General features: G+C 37.9%; 1 protein-coding gene, 1 long non-coding RNA gene and 1 other non-coding gene across 6 annotated transcripts in view; 1 reads left to right on the top strand and 2 right to left on the bottom strand.

Annotated features, from left to right (window-relative positions):
* Positions 1-13,739, bottom strand: part of LOC108280967 (uncharacterized) — a 119,360-nt gene that overhangs the window by 11,087 nt on the left and 94,534 nt on the right. For 2 of the 4 annotated variants that reach the window (XM_053688372.1, XM_053688378.1), the window contains 3 exons: positions 12,242-12,268; positions 11,859-11,972; positions 11,590-11,683 (listed from right to left, as the gene is read on the bottom strand). The exons of the other annotated variants lie outside the window; for them this stretch is intronic. In XM_053688372.1, coding sequence (XP_053544347.1) covers positions 11,667-11,683; positions 11,859-11,972; positions 12,242-12,268 — 158 coding nt within the window. In that variant the 3' untranslated portion in view covers positions 11,590-11,666. Of the gene's footprint in view, positions 1-11,589; positions 11,684-11,858; positions 11,973-12,241; positions 12,269-13,739 lie in introns of those variants that run through there. 4 annotated transcript variants of the gene reach the window in all.
* On the top strand, positions 1,810-1,881 carry trnap-agg (transfer RNA proline (anticodon AGG)). The gene has a single exon. It is a non-coding gene; the product is annotated as a tRNA-Pro (tRNA).
* LOC128635435 (uncharacterized) lies at positions 6,030-8,943 on the bottom strand. Its single transcript, XR_008398406.1, has 3 exons — positions 8,648-8,943; positions 6,717-6,830; positions 6,030-6,530 (listed from the first exon to the last, which is right to left on the bottom strand). It is a non-coding gene; the product is annotated as an uncharacterized LOC128635435 (long non-coding RNA).

Raw genomic sequence — 13,739 nt, 5'->3', positions numbered from 1 at the left:
AAGGATGAGCGGTAATATTATGAGCACCTTTGTGTTAGCAATAAAATTACAGAGGTGTTGCAGTTCCTGATTTCTCACCACTAGATGGCACCAAGAACACATCGCGTTTTACAGAAACTCCTCAAACATCTGTACTGTAAACATGACATCTGATGTCATGTCACTGTTTACGTCTATTCCAGATATGAAATTGATACTGTCTGAGGTGACCAGGGACAGATTAGTTAAGTCTGTATCTCTGGGCAGGAACCTAAGCAGCAAAATATCAGTTTAGACCTACTCACACTGTTAGTTTCTTAGACTGTTTTCTTTAATAAAATGTCTCCACTACGATAAAACTCTCACATTTGACAGCTATAAATTAACAACAAACGTGAGTAGATCAGATTTTTTTATCCTGCATTTTATGTTTGTTTGACACACTGTGATATGGTCACATAGTTTAATGGATTTACAATTTTGTATTGTAGACATACTGTATGTGAATATAATGTGAGAGGCTTTATACCAGCTCCAGCTGTCATTATAATATCAGTTTAATCCTGCACAATTACACACTTCATATTCTTTTTTCCTAATGTATTCCCAGCAAATTCATATTACAAAGAATCTTCATATTACAAAGAAAGTGAGTAACACTGTAACATGCTAATTATAAAATCAGCCCTAACTCTACACATATACTCTACAGAGTTTTAGCTTTACAAACACAAACACTTAGATTGGCCAATCAGTTTGTGTAAGAAAGAAAAGTACTGACACGGGATGACACTACTTGTTCTTTATTGCTTTATAATGTGTTTGCATCTTCTTTGTACTTTCCCCTGTACATGGAAAGCTTTATAGACGCTGATTTCTGGACAGTTTCTGGACTCCACACATGGAGACTCTAAATACTGCCAAGTCTCCAGTGTCACAAAACTCATCACATAATGTCTTATAACTCATCACATAATGAGGCTGGTTTAGGTTTTGAAAAATTGATGTGGATTGAGGAATTAAATTAGTTTTCTATGTTCCTCATCTGTTATTGATGGTTATATTTTTTCTGGTGGTTCAGGGTGGATGAATTAATGTGATGGAGGAGAGCAACTGCTTGGTACTGCTTCTTCTGTTCCTAATCCAGGTTTACTGAGCTTCCTGATCTGTGGAAGGAAATGACACTCAGGTGATCACTGCATTTACATCACCATAGAAGCTTTGGACATTACATTTTCTAGCTGCTCATGTTCTTCTGTCTTTACATTTTGACATGTATACTTAAATATGGATTCTGGTAATGTGCACATTTTCCATGTTAGTAAGTATTAAAGTCTTATTATCAGTTATTATCTGTTGCCTGTAGATTCTTTTGTAGATATAAAAATGCTCCCACTAACAGCGACAGCAGGATGAAGACTTCAAAGAGCCACATAGATATTGCCATGAAACTTGAAAGAGAGAGAGAAGATAATATCTTTATTATAAATACACACATCTATCTATCTATCTATCTATCTATCTATCTATCTATCTATATACATACATACATACATACATATAAAGGTGCCAATGACGCTCGCTACAGCCTTGGACACTGGGGAGGTCTCCATGGTTCTGGTTGTGTTAGGCATGTTGGCAAGGATGAGCGGTAATATTATGAGCACCTTTGTGTTAGCAATAAAATTACAGAGGTGTTGCAGTTCCTGATTTCTCACCACTAGATGGCACCAAGAACACATCGCGTTTTACAGAAACTCCTCAAACATCTGTACTGTAAACATGTTACGTGGCACATTGTATTCTGACCCTTCAAAATAATTTCTAACTGGCTCGTTGGTCTAGGGGTATGATTCTCGCTTAGGGTGCGAGAGGTCCCGGGTTCAAATCCCGGACGAGCCCTCCTTTTTTCCAATTCTTTATATAAATTTCATCATAAGTCTGAAATTTTGGCATTCAACCAGGCTGAACATTCTACATTATGAATGTCTCATGAAGAGTCCTGACACTGCTCACTGAACAATAGTTTACTACTTTGCAAACAAATGAGTGTGTGTGTGTGTGCGCGTGGGAGAGAGAGAGAGAGAGAGAGAGTGACTCCTTAGCAGAGTCCAGAGGAAGGTTATGGAAGTTTTGGGTGAGGAGAAGCAGTAACATCTAACCCAAAGTCTAGGTGCATGGGGTGGCAGGGAGCCACTGCTCCACCACCAGGAGACATTGCAGAGTTAAAGGAGTGTTGTTTAACGGTATTACCGGGCTGATGACCCTGCAGCTGACCTTTGCCATATGGAACCAGTGGCACTGAGCATGCATTAACGGTGCCAGTGAGGTGTTCTACAGCCTTAGTTTTCTATGTAATGCACACAAATATTTTTTTGTTCGTTTAGATGCACAAAAAGCAACGTGTTTTTAAATAAAAAAATATATATATTGTTATTTTCTTTTAGAAACAGTATCTTGTTCTTATAAGGACTCCTTTTGTTTGCTCTTGTAAGAGAAACCCCAGTTCTCGTCTCTTCTTGTTTAACACCGCTGCACACTGCACAGTCTCATCACTGTTTACAATTTTTCTTTCCAATAGTTGAATGTCTCTTTGCAAAGACTTTACTGTTGCTCTCACTATAGATGTTGACTGAAGTGTATAATTTTGGCAGAACATTTTTTACATGTCAAGGAAATTATTTATTTCTTCTAGAGAGTACATGTCTTCCATCACCTGTGACCCAACATCAGAAATGTCAGAAAGCGTACCTTCATCCCTTATCTGTATCACAATTTACGTGAAAAATATGTGGAAACACTCGTGTCTTATTGGCTGACAGCTCTCACTTCAGCCAAATGCTAGCTCCCAGTCAGTGTGAGGAAAAATGGATATATGCCAATTTTTTTAAACCAGTAAAATGGTTGAAACTGAAACAGTAACATCCTCTGATGCTGAGCAGGAAAACAAGGTGTGTAAATGTCTGTGAGTTCCAGTTTACGTGAACATGGTATGAGCAGAGCATAAGGAAAGATAATGTACTTTGCATGGCACTGTAGCAGCTAAACCCATGCAGTGATAGCTTAGCTGTCCCTCCACTTGACTAGTGACACCAAACTAGCCTAGTAAGAAAAGTTTTATATTGTATCGGTCTGGTAGTCCTACAAACAGTGACAACACCCGGGCAGGTTTTATGATAAATCCAACTTTTTCTGATCATGTCATACATTGACCCATGCTAAAATTACTGAAAGAGCTATGAATTTCACTTTGCAGTGTATTTTTGTAGGTTTAATAGGTTTTGAAAGTAACATGAAAGTAAAGTAATTAGTAATCTGATTACTTTTTACATGCAGTAATCAGTAATTTAATCAGATTACAAGTTTAAAGTAGTAATTAGTAATCTGTGGTGGATTACCTTTTTTGAGTAACTTACCCAACACTGATATTTACACACTGATATTATTACACACCTCTTTATCCTCTAATAAATGACACTCCATTATTACAGGAGAGCTGGATTCAGTACTGTGCTACAGTTTTCAATAAAGTGGAAATAAGTGAATAGTTGGTGAAAATCACCAAGAAGCAATCTAAAAAAAGTGTGTGTGTGTGTGTGTGTGTGTGTGTGTGTGTATGTGTGTGTGCGCGTATGTGTGTGTATGCGTGCGTGTGCTCAAAGTCTCCGATTATGTACGTATTTGTTGGGTTTTATTCTGAACAACGGCAGAAAAACATGTGCACATGTGTTTTCTTGATTAAATGATAAATAAATGATATTTAAACAAACTGCGTAAGTGTTTTTTCTGAGGATTGTGTTGACAATTAAATTTTATTCCATAACGTAATCCAAAGGCTAGATTTATAATTATATATGGTGTACAGTAATTGGTAAATGATACATTTAAAATAGATGATGGTGATGTAGGTGACTTCAGATTGTAGTTTTGGAGACTTTCTGACCCCAAAACTTGAACCATCCTCTTCAGAGTGCATTGAGACAATATAGGCACACACCCTCTTCCAGGTCGATTCATAACATTTCCAGTTGACTGGAACTTCTTAATTATTGCCCTGATGGTTGAAATGGGCGTTTTCAATGCTTGTGCTATTTTCTTATAGCCACTTCCCATTTTGTGAACCTCAACAACCTTTTATCACACATCACAGCTATATTCCTTGGTCTTACCCATTGTTATGAATGACTAAGAGAATTTGGCATATATGTTACCTCATATTTATACCTCTGTAAAACAGGAAGTCTTGGTTGAACAATTACCTGTTCCTAATCAGGTGTACTAGAAAAATGCAAAATATCAATGGGAAAATACTTCAAATATATTTTTCTCAGATAAATTCATAGGGGTGCCAATAATTGTTGCACACCTATATTTAACAAAGATTTTTTTTTTTTCATAAACTTGTTTTGTGTTTGCAATTGTTTGATATCCATGAGAGCAGAGTATTTTTGTGAATTTTATGGACAAAATATAAAAAATAAAGACAATTTTTCACAGCCTTCTTTGCTCATATTTACCAAGGGTGCCAATATTAGTGGAGGGAACTGTATCATTTCCTCTTTCTCTGATTGGCAAAAACCATCTGGGTCACTATGTATAGTAGCTACTGACAAACCACACCTTGCTGTCAGCACGTACATGTAGCACATACAGACATTTGAGGACATGAGAAAATAGAGGAACTGAGAGACATAATTATTAAACTGCATAATTATTAAACATAATTATAAAACTGTATCTTATTTATTTGTTTTAAGTCTTTCTCTGCATTTCTCTCCTTTCCTTTCCTTGTCTACCATCCCATTGCATTCACCATGATAATAATGGAGTGCTATGAGAGTCTAGTTATGATAGACAGCGAAGCCAGTATCCCAGTCAACAATGATCCACTTATGATGTCATCAGCACTAACTTCTCCACAGTACCACCACAAAAACAACACTGCTTTATTTGAGAGCAAATATAATATAAACAGAGGCTCTGCAGAAATATGACAATACACCAAAGGCAATGTGAAATATAATACATCCATATATGCATGTTTGTAGCTTTAAAAAAAAAAAAAAAAAACAACTTTGACATGGCTGACAGAAATGTTTCTGCCCATGTGTTTAGCAGGGGTGCAAACCTCAGGCGTCAATTCTTAAGGTATCATACTTTTTTGGTACAATTGCTGTAGTGTGCTGTGTGATGTGATTAGAGGTTGTGGGGTCCTACCTTCAGTTTTCAGCTGGAGCATATAGCTGATTTTAATATTTTTGTTTGTATCAAAGGTGATTAAAGTGTATGACTCATTCCTCTCTGCACTCTTTATTATAATAGTTTTATCATCTTTATCATCTCGGGGAATATGTTTTTTGTTGGTTAAGTCGTGTTTATTTTATATTTTAAAATAAAAGTAACATACCACTCACTTCCTCTATTCTAGTTATTATATAACTACAGTAGAAGTGTAAATATGTGTTTAGTGGGTCCATTGAGCAAAAATCTTACTAGTTTGTTTATAGAGTTGGATAATAAACAGTCTGATGCCGAGTGAAATGTGTTTCAATCAATGCAGAGACCCATGATTGCTTCACCCCACAACTCTGCCCATGCAAAATAAAATGAACAAATTAATACATTACAAGCATTTAAGTAGTTTCTGTAGTAAGCAAAAGGTAGTCTTACCTTAGGCGACTGCCGTCACCCTTACTTTTCTCCTTGCAAACTCATCCACCAATTGTCTTTAACAAGCTCCAACATGCTGGAATATTATTTATTTGAGTAGAACAATATTTTGTCTATTTATTGGAGCTACAGAGCTTCCCCAAAACACATTTTTATGAAAACTGTTTTCATCGGATTTATGTTAATATTATTTAAAAATTGATAGTTGTTTTGGAGTTATTTAGGTTTGGATTAAAACTTTAAGATATATTAAAGGCCATCTGTTGGATGTGTCTATGCTCAATGGTTGCCCCTCTTGATGTTGGCTTTCTTCCTGCCACTGTTCCTCCTTAACTGCACCCTACATTAAATACAGACCAGACAGTACAGCATTTTATTTTTGGAATGATTTAGTTTGTGGAATTTAGAACTCAAAAGTTACATAATAATTAAGAGAACAATCAAGAACAGTGAGTTTAGGTGTGTCAGTTAAAAAAAAAAAAAAAAGACTTTATTTCAGCATTCACACGTACAGTACATATACCTACATTTACATTTCAAAAACTTTATTAAAATCATTCCCACAAAAGCATTGTTGGCATGTTTGTAACAACTGTATCAAAGCATTGCATTATTTTTAAAATATTAAAAAAAGAAAGAATACCAGAAACAACTGAAAATTAGCACTCGGTGCCTCAACGAATCTACAGGAATCATGAGGCTGATTTATTTGAGTTTTTTTGTGGATTGAGGAATTAAATTTATGTTGTCTGTTAGCCATCTGTTATTGATGGTTGTATTCTTCACATGCTTCAGTCTGAATGAGACACAGAGTGATGGTTGCTTGCATAGAGGAGATCTGCTTCTTCTGTTCCTAATCCAGGTTTACAGAGCTTCCTGAACTGTGGAAGGAAATGATGCGCAGGTGATCACCGCACTTACATCACCATGGAAGCTTTAGACCTTTAGACATTACATTTTCTAGCTGCTCATGTTCTTCTGTCTTTACATGTTAGCACATACTCATACTTGAATATGGACTTTGGTAATGTGATAATTTTCTAAGCTGTTAAGTATTAAAGTCTTACTCTCAGGTGTCCTCTGTTTCCTGTAGATTCTGCGGTAGATGTACGCTCCCACTAACAGAGACAGCAGGATGATGACTTGAAAGATCCACACAGACAAAAACACCACCATAAAACCTGAGAGGGGGGGGGCGAAGCTGAGTGATTCAGGTTGTTAGAGAGAAGGGTTTTTTTTAATTATTTTTGTTGTGTTTTGGTCAGTGAGTAATTTTTACAGCATGGGAATTAGCACATACAGACAAATGAGGGAATCAGAAAACTAGAGGAACTGAAAGACCATTCGGTTACCTACCACCTACCAGTCACCTACCATTATTACACTATGTGCAACTGGTCATATTAATCAGATCATCTAGTAAACACAGCACTGACCACCTTGGCTATTCTGAAGATTTAAAAATCTGCATAACACCATGTTATATAGATGTAGAATTATACAAGTAAACAAACACCCTGTCCACTTTAATAGGAACACTTGTATACCTGCACATTCATTCAGATTTATAATCAGCCAATCATGTGGCAGCAGCACACTGCATAAAGTCATGTAGATTCAGGTCAAAAACTTAAGTTAATGTTCACATCAAACATCAGAATGGGGAAAAAGTGTGACTTTAACTGTAGCATGGTTGTTGAGTATTTCAGAAACTACTGATCTCCTGGGATTTACACACACACACACACACACACACACACACACACACACACACACACACACACACACACACACATACAGACACAAAACAGTCTCTAGAGTTTACATAGAATGGTATGAACAGCAACAACAACAACAATAACAAAAACCTCCTGTGAGAGGAGGCTCTGCAGGCTGAAACACCTTGTTGATGAGAGAGATCAGAGGAGAATGAACAGACTGGTCTGAGCTGGCAGGTAGTCTATAGTAAATAAAAAGTCAAGTAAACACTCTACAACCGTGGTGAGCAGAAAAACATCTCAGAATGCATGACATCAAATCTTGAGGTAGATGGACTACAAAAGCAGAGGACCAAGAACAGGAATCTGAGGTGATCATGGGCACAGACTCACTAAAACTAGACAGATGATGACTGGAAAAAATAGATGATTTTTTACCCTAATCTTTAATTGTCCCGTTTGGGTGAGCCTGTGCCCATGATAGCCTTAGATTCCTGATCTTGGCTGACAGGAGTGGAACCCAATGTGGTCTTCTGCTGCTGTAGCTCATCCACTTCAAGGTTCAATGTTTTTGCAGGTTGAGATACTTTTCTGCTCACCACAGTTGAAAAGAGTGTAAACTCGAGAGATTGTTGTGTGTGGAATGTCAGTGAGATTAGGAGTTTATGAAATACTCAAGCAAGCCCTTCTGGTACCAAAAACCAAGTCATGATTAAAGTCACAGAAATTCTGAACATTAACTGAAATTCTTGACCCGTAACTCCCTGATTTTTTGCATTGCGCTGCTGCCACATGATTGGCTGATAGGATAACTGCATGAATGTGTAGGTGAACAGGTGTTCCTTATAAAGTGGATGGTGAGTGTAAGTAAGAACCATTGTACAGAAGTGTTAGTGACATCATCAGTGGACATGGCAAAAAATACTTTCATTTTATATAACTTTTGGGTTAAAATATGAAAGCTCATGAGTTGAAGATGAAAAGGAAGAAGGGACCCCAATTTCACCTGAAGTAAAACAGGACAGTACAAATTCATTTGAGCAAGCTAGCCAACATGCTATAAAGTGAGTGTGGCTCCTTCAGGATCTATTTCCATTAATGGAGCAAAAACAAAATTTGCCTGTGTATTCATAAATTGCTGCATTGTTTTTTGTTTGTCAAATCATTATATTAAAAAGACAGACTCACCAGCGCATGAGCAGTCACATTAATGATGATGCTTCATCGTTGTTGCTACTGTTGCTAAATTTATTATTATTAAAAAAAAAAGACAGACTCACCAGAACATGAGTGGAGTTCAATGGATCTGTGGTTATGGCTGACGTGATTTTCAACATGGCATGGCATTTTTGCATCAGGCAATTACAAGAAGTCATCTTAATTCTTCCATCCATCCATTTTCTTCTGCTTACCCAGGTCTAGGTCACGGGGGCAGAGATGCCCAGACCTCCTTCTCCCTGGCCACCTCTGCCAGCTCCTCCATGGGGACACCCAGGCGTTCCCAGGCTAGACCAGAGATATAATCTCTCCATCTAGACCATGGTTCTGCCCCAAAATTTAAACAATGCTAATAATGCTAATAATTAATGCTAATATGTCCTTGAATGATGTGATCCTCTACATAGCAGATTGTTTTCCCTGTTATTGTTATTGTCATTATTTAAAAAATACAGACTCATCGGGACATGGGTGGATCGTAATTGTATTGTGGTCATGGCTGACATGATTTTCTACATGGCAGCTGATGTTTCCAGGATGGTTTTTATCCAGCAGGAAACCACTGTTCTTGTCCTCCAGCTGAGTAAATTTGATTCAATCAGAATTCCAGTGAGAGTGGAGATTGTCTCCATCAGCAGAACAGTACACTTTTCTGACCTCAGGGGACAAGCAGTTGATTGTCACTTTCAGTGAGGACACCATGGTGCAGATTAGAGATAAACACCTCAGGATTAATTACAATGGTGGCCCCCAAGTGTAAAACACAATACCAAGCCATAACTACAAAAGCAACACTAAAACACACAACAGCAAATTCAAAAACACACACCAGCATTAATTCAAAAGAGAAAGGAAGGTCCTTATTGAAAGTTACATTCTTGTTGCTGATTGGTTTCTTGTGTTGTTTATAGTAAGGAGAAATCCTTCTTCTATTTAACCTGGATTTATTTAGGTGTTGCACGTCCCCAAACAAATGTGTTGCTTTAATTTACATCAAAATCAGGTGAATATTGTAGGAACTGCAGCACTCTTTATATGTGGTTGCCCCTTTTTTTTGGCCATATCTAATGTGTTTGCTGTCTCTCTGATGGAAGAGAGACAGCATACACTTCATATTAAGAGTTAACAACTACAGATTGCAATGCAAATGCCACACTTGAAACCAACTCTAGACCTGTTCATCTGCTTCTTTATAAGTGAAATAATGAGGGAATAACACATGGCCGTGAAACAGCTGAGCAGCCAAATTTCCAATTACATTTGGCCCATTTAAGAACAGGGCCACGTATATAAAGTGCAATAACTCCTACACTGTTCACCCAGTTTGGATGTAAATAGCTTTAAAGCTGAAAGTATGCACATTGAAGTCATGCATTGACGACGACGACACCCAGTCTCCCCACACTATCCTCCATCTCCCACGTAGCACTACTGTTGCTCTGGGCACAGAGAAATGCTTACTTTTAGTAACACTTACTTTTCCAGCCTTTTATGGCCCCTGTCCCAACTTTTTTTTGAGACATATTGCAGCCATCAAATTCAAAATTACCTTATTTTCTTTTTCTAAAATTGGTACATTTTACTCAGTTTAAACATTTGATGTTTTCTATGTTCTATTGTGAATAACATGGGTTTGAGATTTGGAAATCATTGCATTCTGTTTTTATTTACATTTTACACAGCGTCCCAACTATTTTGGAATTGGAGTTGTATAATATCTCAAACTGCAGTAATAAAAATATATATATTTCAAGGGTTTACCAACGCATTAACTGAAAATAAGTGCACATATTTGGTTAAAATCACTAAGAAACCATTTTAAGTGTATGAAATATTTTTCACATTTTCATGGTCTACATCTCACAACAGCCAGGTCATTCTGGTCTCCTCACAATCACAAAAGCTGGACCGTGGTATAGGACCATGGTGTCTGATGTCATGTCACTGTTTACGTCTATTCCAGATATGAAATTGATACTGTCTGAGGTGACCAGGGACAGATTAGTTAATTCTGTATGTCTGGGCAGGAACCTAAGCAGCAAAATATCAGTTTAGACCTACTCACACTGTTAGTTTCTTAGACTGTTTTCTTTAATAAAATGTCTCCACTATGATAAAACTCTGCATTGGACAGCTATAAATTAACAACAAACGTGAGTGGATCAGATTTTTCATCCTGTATTTTATTTTTGCGTGACACTCGATGATATAATGACATTGTTTAATGGATTTATTTACACAAATCTACAATTATGATTTAGTGACATGTGAATATAATGTGAGAGGCTTTATATCAGTTCCAACTGTCATAATAACAGTTTGATTCTGCATGATCACACACTTTACTTTCTTTTTCCCCCTAACGTATACCCAATAAATTCATATTACAAACAAAACTCAGTTTAAACTGTGAAAGTGAGTGACACATAAAATCAGCCCTTACTCTATACATATACGCTATACAGTTTTAGGTTTACAAACACAAACATTTAGATTGGCCAATCAGTTGTGTGTGTAAGTACTGACACAGTATGACACTACTTGTTCTTTATTGCTTTATAATGCTTTTGAATATTATTTGTACATATATTCTATTATAGTTATTTTATAGTAGAAAATGCAATAATTTTTTTAACTTTGTACCCTGTACATGGAAAGCTTTACAGACGCTGATTTCTGGACTGTTTCTTGATTCCACACATGGATCCTCTAAATACTGCCAAGTCTCCAGTGTCACAAAGCTCATCACATAATGTCTTAAAGAGACTGATTTAATAAAAAGTGAACTGAATCATTACTAAGAGTCATGCATAAATAAGAACTGTATTTTAGAATATTAAAAATAAAGCTTAAGAGAAACAACTCTAAAAGATTAGCACTTGGTTCATCAAGAAAGCTGCTGGAATCATGAGGCTGGTTTAGTTTTTGAAGAATTGATGTGGATTGAGGAATTAAATTAGTTTTCTAATGTTCCTCATCTGTTATTGATGGTTATATTTTTCTGGTGGTTCAGGGTGGATGAATTAATGGGATGGAGGAGAGCAAGTGCTTGGGACTGCTTCTTCTGTTCCTAATCCAGGTTTACTCTGCTTCCTGATCTGTGGAAGGAAATGACACTCAGGTGATCACAGCATTTACATCACCATAGAAGCTTTAGACATTACATTTTCTAGTTGCTCATGTTCTTCTGTCTTTACTTTTTGACATATATACACTTGACAATGGATTCTGGTAATGTGCACATTTCCATGTTAGTAAGTATTAGAGTCTTACTATCGGTTATTATCTGTTGCCTGTAGATTCTGGTGTAGATATAAAATGCTCCCACTAACAGCGAAAGCAGGATGATAACTTCAAAGATCCACACAGACACAAATACCATGAAACCTGAAAAGAAAGAAAGAAAGAGAGAGACAGACAGAGTTTTGTTACCCTGCCACAAGTTCGTATCCTGAATAAAACACATTCACATGGGTGTGCTATAACATTACCCTATTTCACTGCATCTAGACTAATGGTAATGAATTTGAGCCAAAAGAGAAGTTTTAAGGGAAAGTATCCTAGATATTTGCTGTGCTTTGATCAGAAAGTAATCATTAGTCTAAGGGAGGGAATATAAGAACATGAGAAAAATAGATGAACTGAGAGACACTTACTATAAGTAGATTGTGTACAACTGGTCACTGCAGGAAAAGAAAAAAATCAAATTAAGCATGAAAAGCAGCACTAGAAACTCTGATACAACGATTTTGTTTATTATTTAACATATTCTATCAACCAACAGCAATAATCTAGGCTCTGAGATTGGAAAATGATGTTGATCGAGAAAAGAAAGGCTAAAAGTAACTATTAAAGTGCATACAATATTAGGAAATAATAATATGTATTATAGCGATTATGAATGCATTCCTTTTGTTTAATCACATTTTATTGGATACCAGCTGCTGTAATGAATCACGAATAGCTATTGCATTTTTCCTGTTTCTGTTTGAAAGGTAGTAGTCAGATAGCTACACTATGAACACAGATATGGAGCTGAGAGCTGGTGAAGTAACCTGCTGAAGTTTCCTGCAAAAGAAAAGTAGATCAGTGATCATTCAGTTGCTCCATGGGCCCTGCACGACTGTTTAGTACCACTTCATTTACATCCCTACTATGAACATGTCATAAATCAAGGATGGGCTCGGAAGCAATCACAGTATATAACATTTATTTAAGCAATCAAAGAACAAGGTTCTTTGGGGAGCAAGGTTCTCCGCTAGGCAAAAGGGAGGAACGATGCTCTCCGCGGAGCATGAGGGGGGAACGACGTCCTCCTTGGAGCAGGAAGGGGGAGTGATATACGGCGCGCAGCAAAGAAGAGGAGCGACGTCCACGGCCGAGCAGGAAGGCGGAGCGACGTCCACGGCCGAGCAGGAAGGCTGAATGAGATCCATAATAGGGTAGGGAGGTAGGGAGGTAGGGAGGTAGGGAGGTAGGGAGGTAGGGAGGTAGGTAGGGAGGTAGGGAGGGAGGTAGGGAGGGAGGTAGGGAGGTAGGGAGGGAGGTAGGGAGGTAGGGAGGGAGGGAGGTAGGGAGGTAGGGAGGGAGGTAGGGAGGTAGGGAGGGAGGTAGGGAGGTAGGGAGGGAGGTAGGGAGGTAGGGAGGGAGGGAGGGTGGGAGATGGTATTAGCCCCGACCACAGACTACCCCCTCCTGTTGGCGTGGCATGGCGTAGTCCTTCATGAACGTGGGAGGGGAGTTGAAGGCCAGGTAATTCCTGGCGACCTGCTGCTTTCGTAGAGCAGCTTGGTAATCCTCCGCCTCTTGGCGTAGCATGGCGAAGTACTCCTCTAACATCGGTGGCATCCTGACGCCCCAGTCGTTCATCCTGGCGAACTGCTGCTTCCGATTGAAGGTCTTTCGTTCTGTCTCGAATCAAGGATGGGCTCGGAAACAATCGCAGTATATAACATTTATTTAAACAATCAAAGAACAAAACAAAAACACTAAGACAACTAGGCAAAATACTGTGGCATGCCATGAAACAAAACACGGGAACATGGAACACGAAAGTCTAAGACAACAAAAGACAGAGAAACAGTGCAGACAATAGCTGTATGTACAAGAGTGCTCATTAACAGAAACATGAATCAGGTGCAGGTGGTCATGTGA

Source organism: Ictalurus punctatus, chromosome 2 (genome assembly GCF_001660625.3).
Source record: "Ictalurus punctatus breed USDA103 chromosome 2, Coco_2.0, whole genome shotgun sequence".
Lineage (NCBI taxonomy): Eukaryota > Metazoa > Chordata > Actinopteri > Siluriformes > Ictaluridae > Ictalurus > Ictalurus punctatus.
The sequence above is the reverse complement of the archived record's forward strand: the minus strand, read 5'-3'. Positions and strand labels throughout refer to the sequence as shown.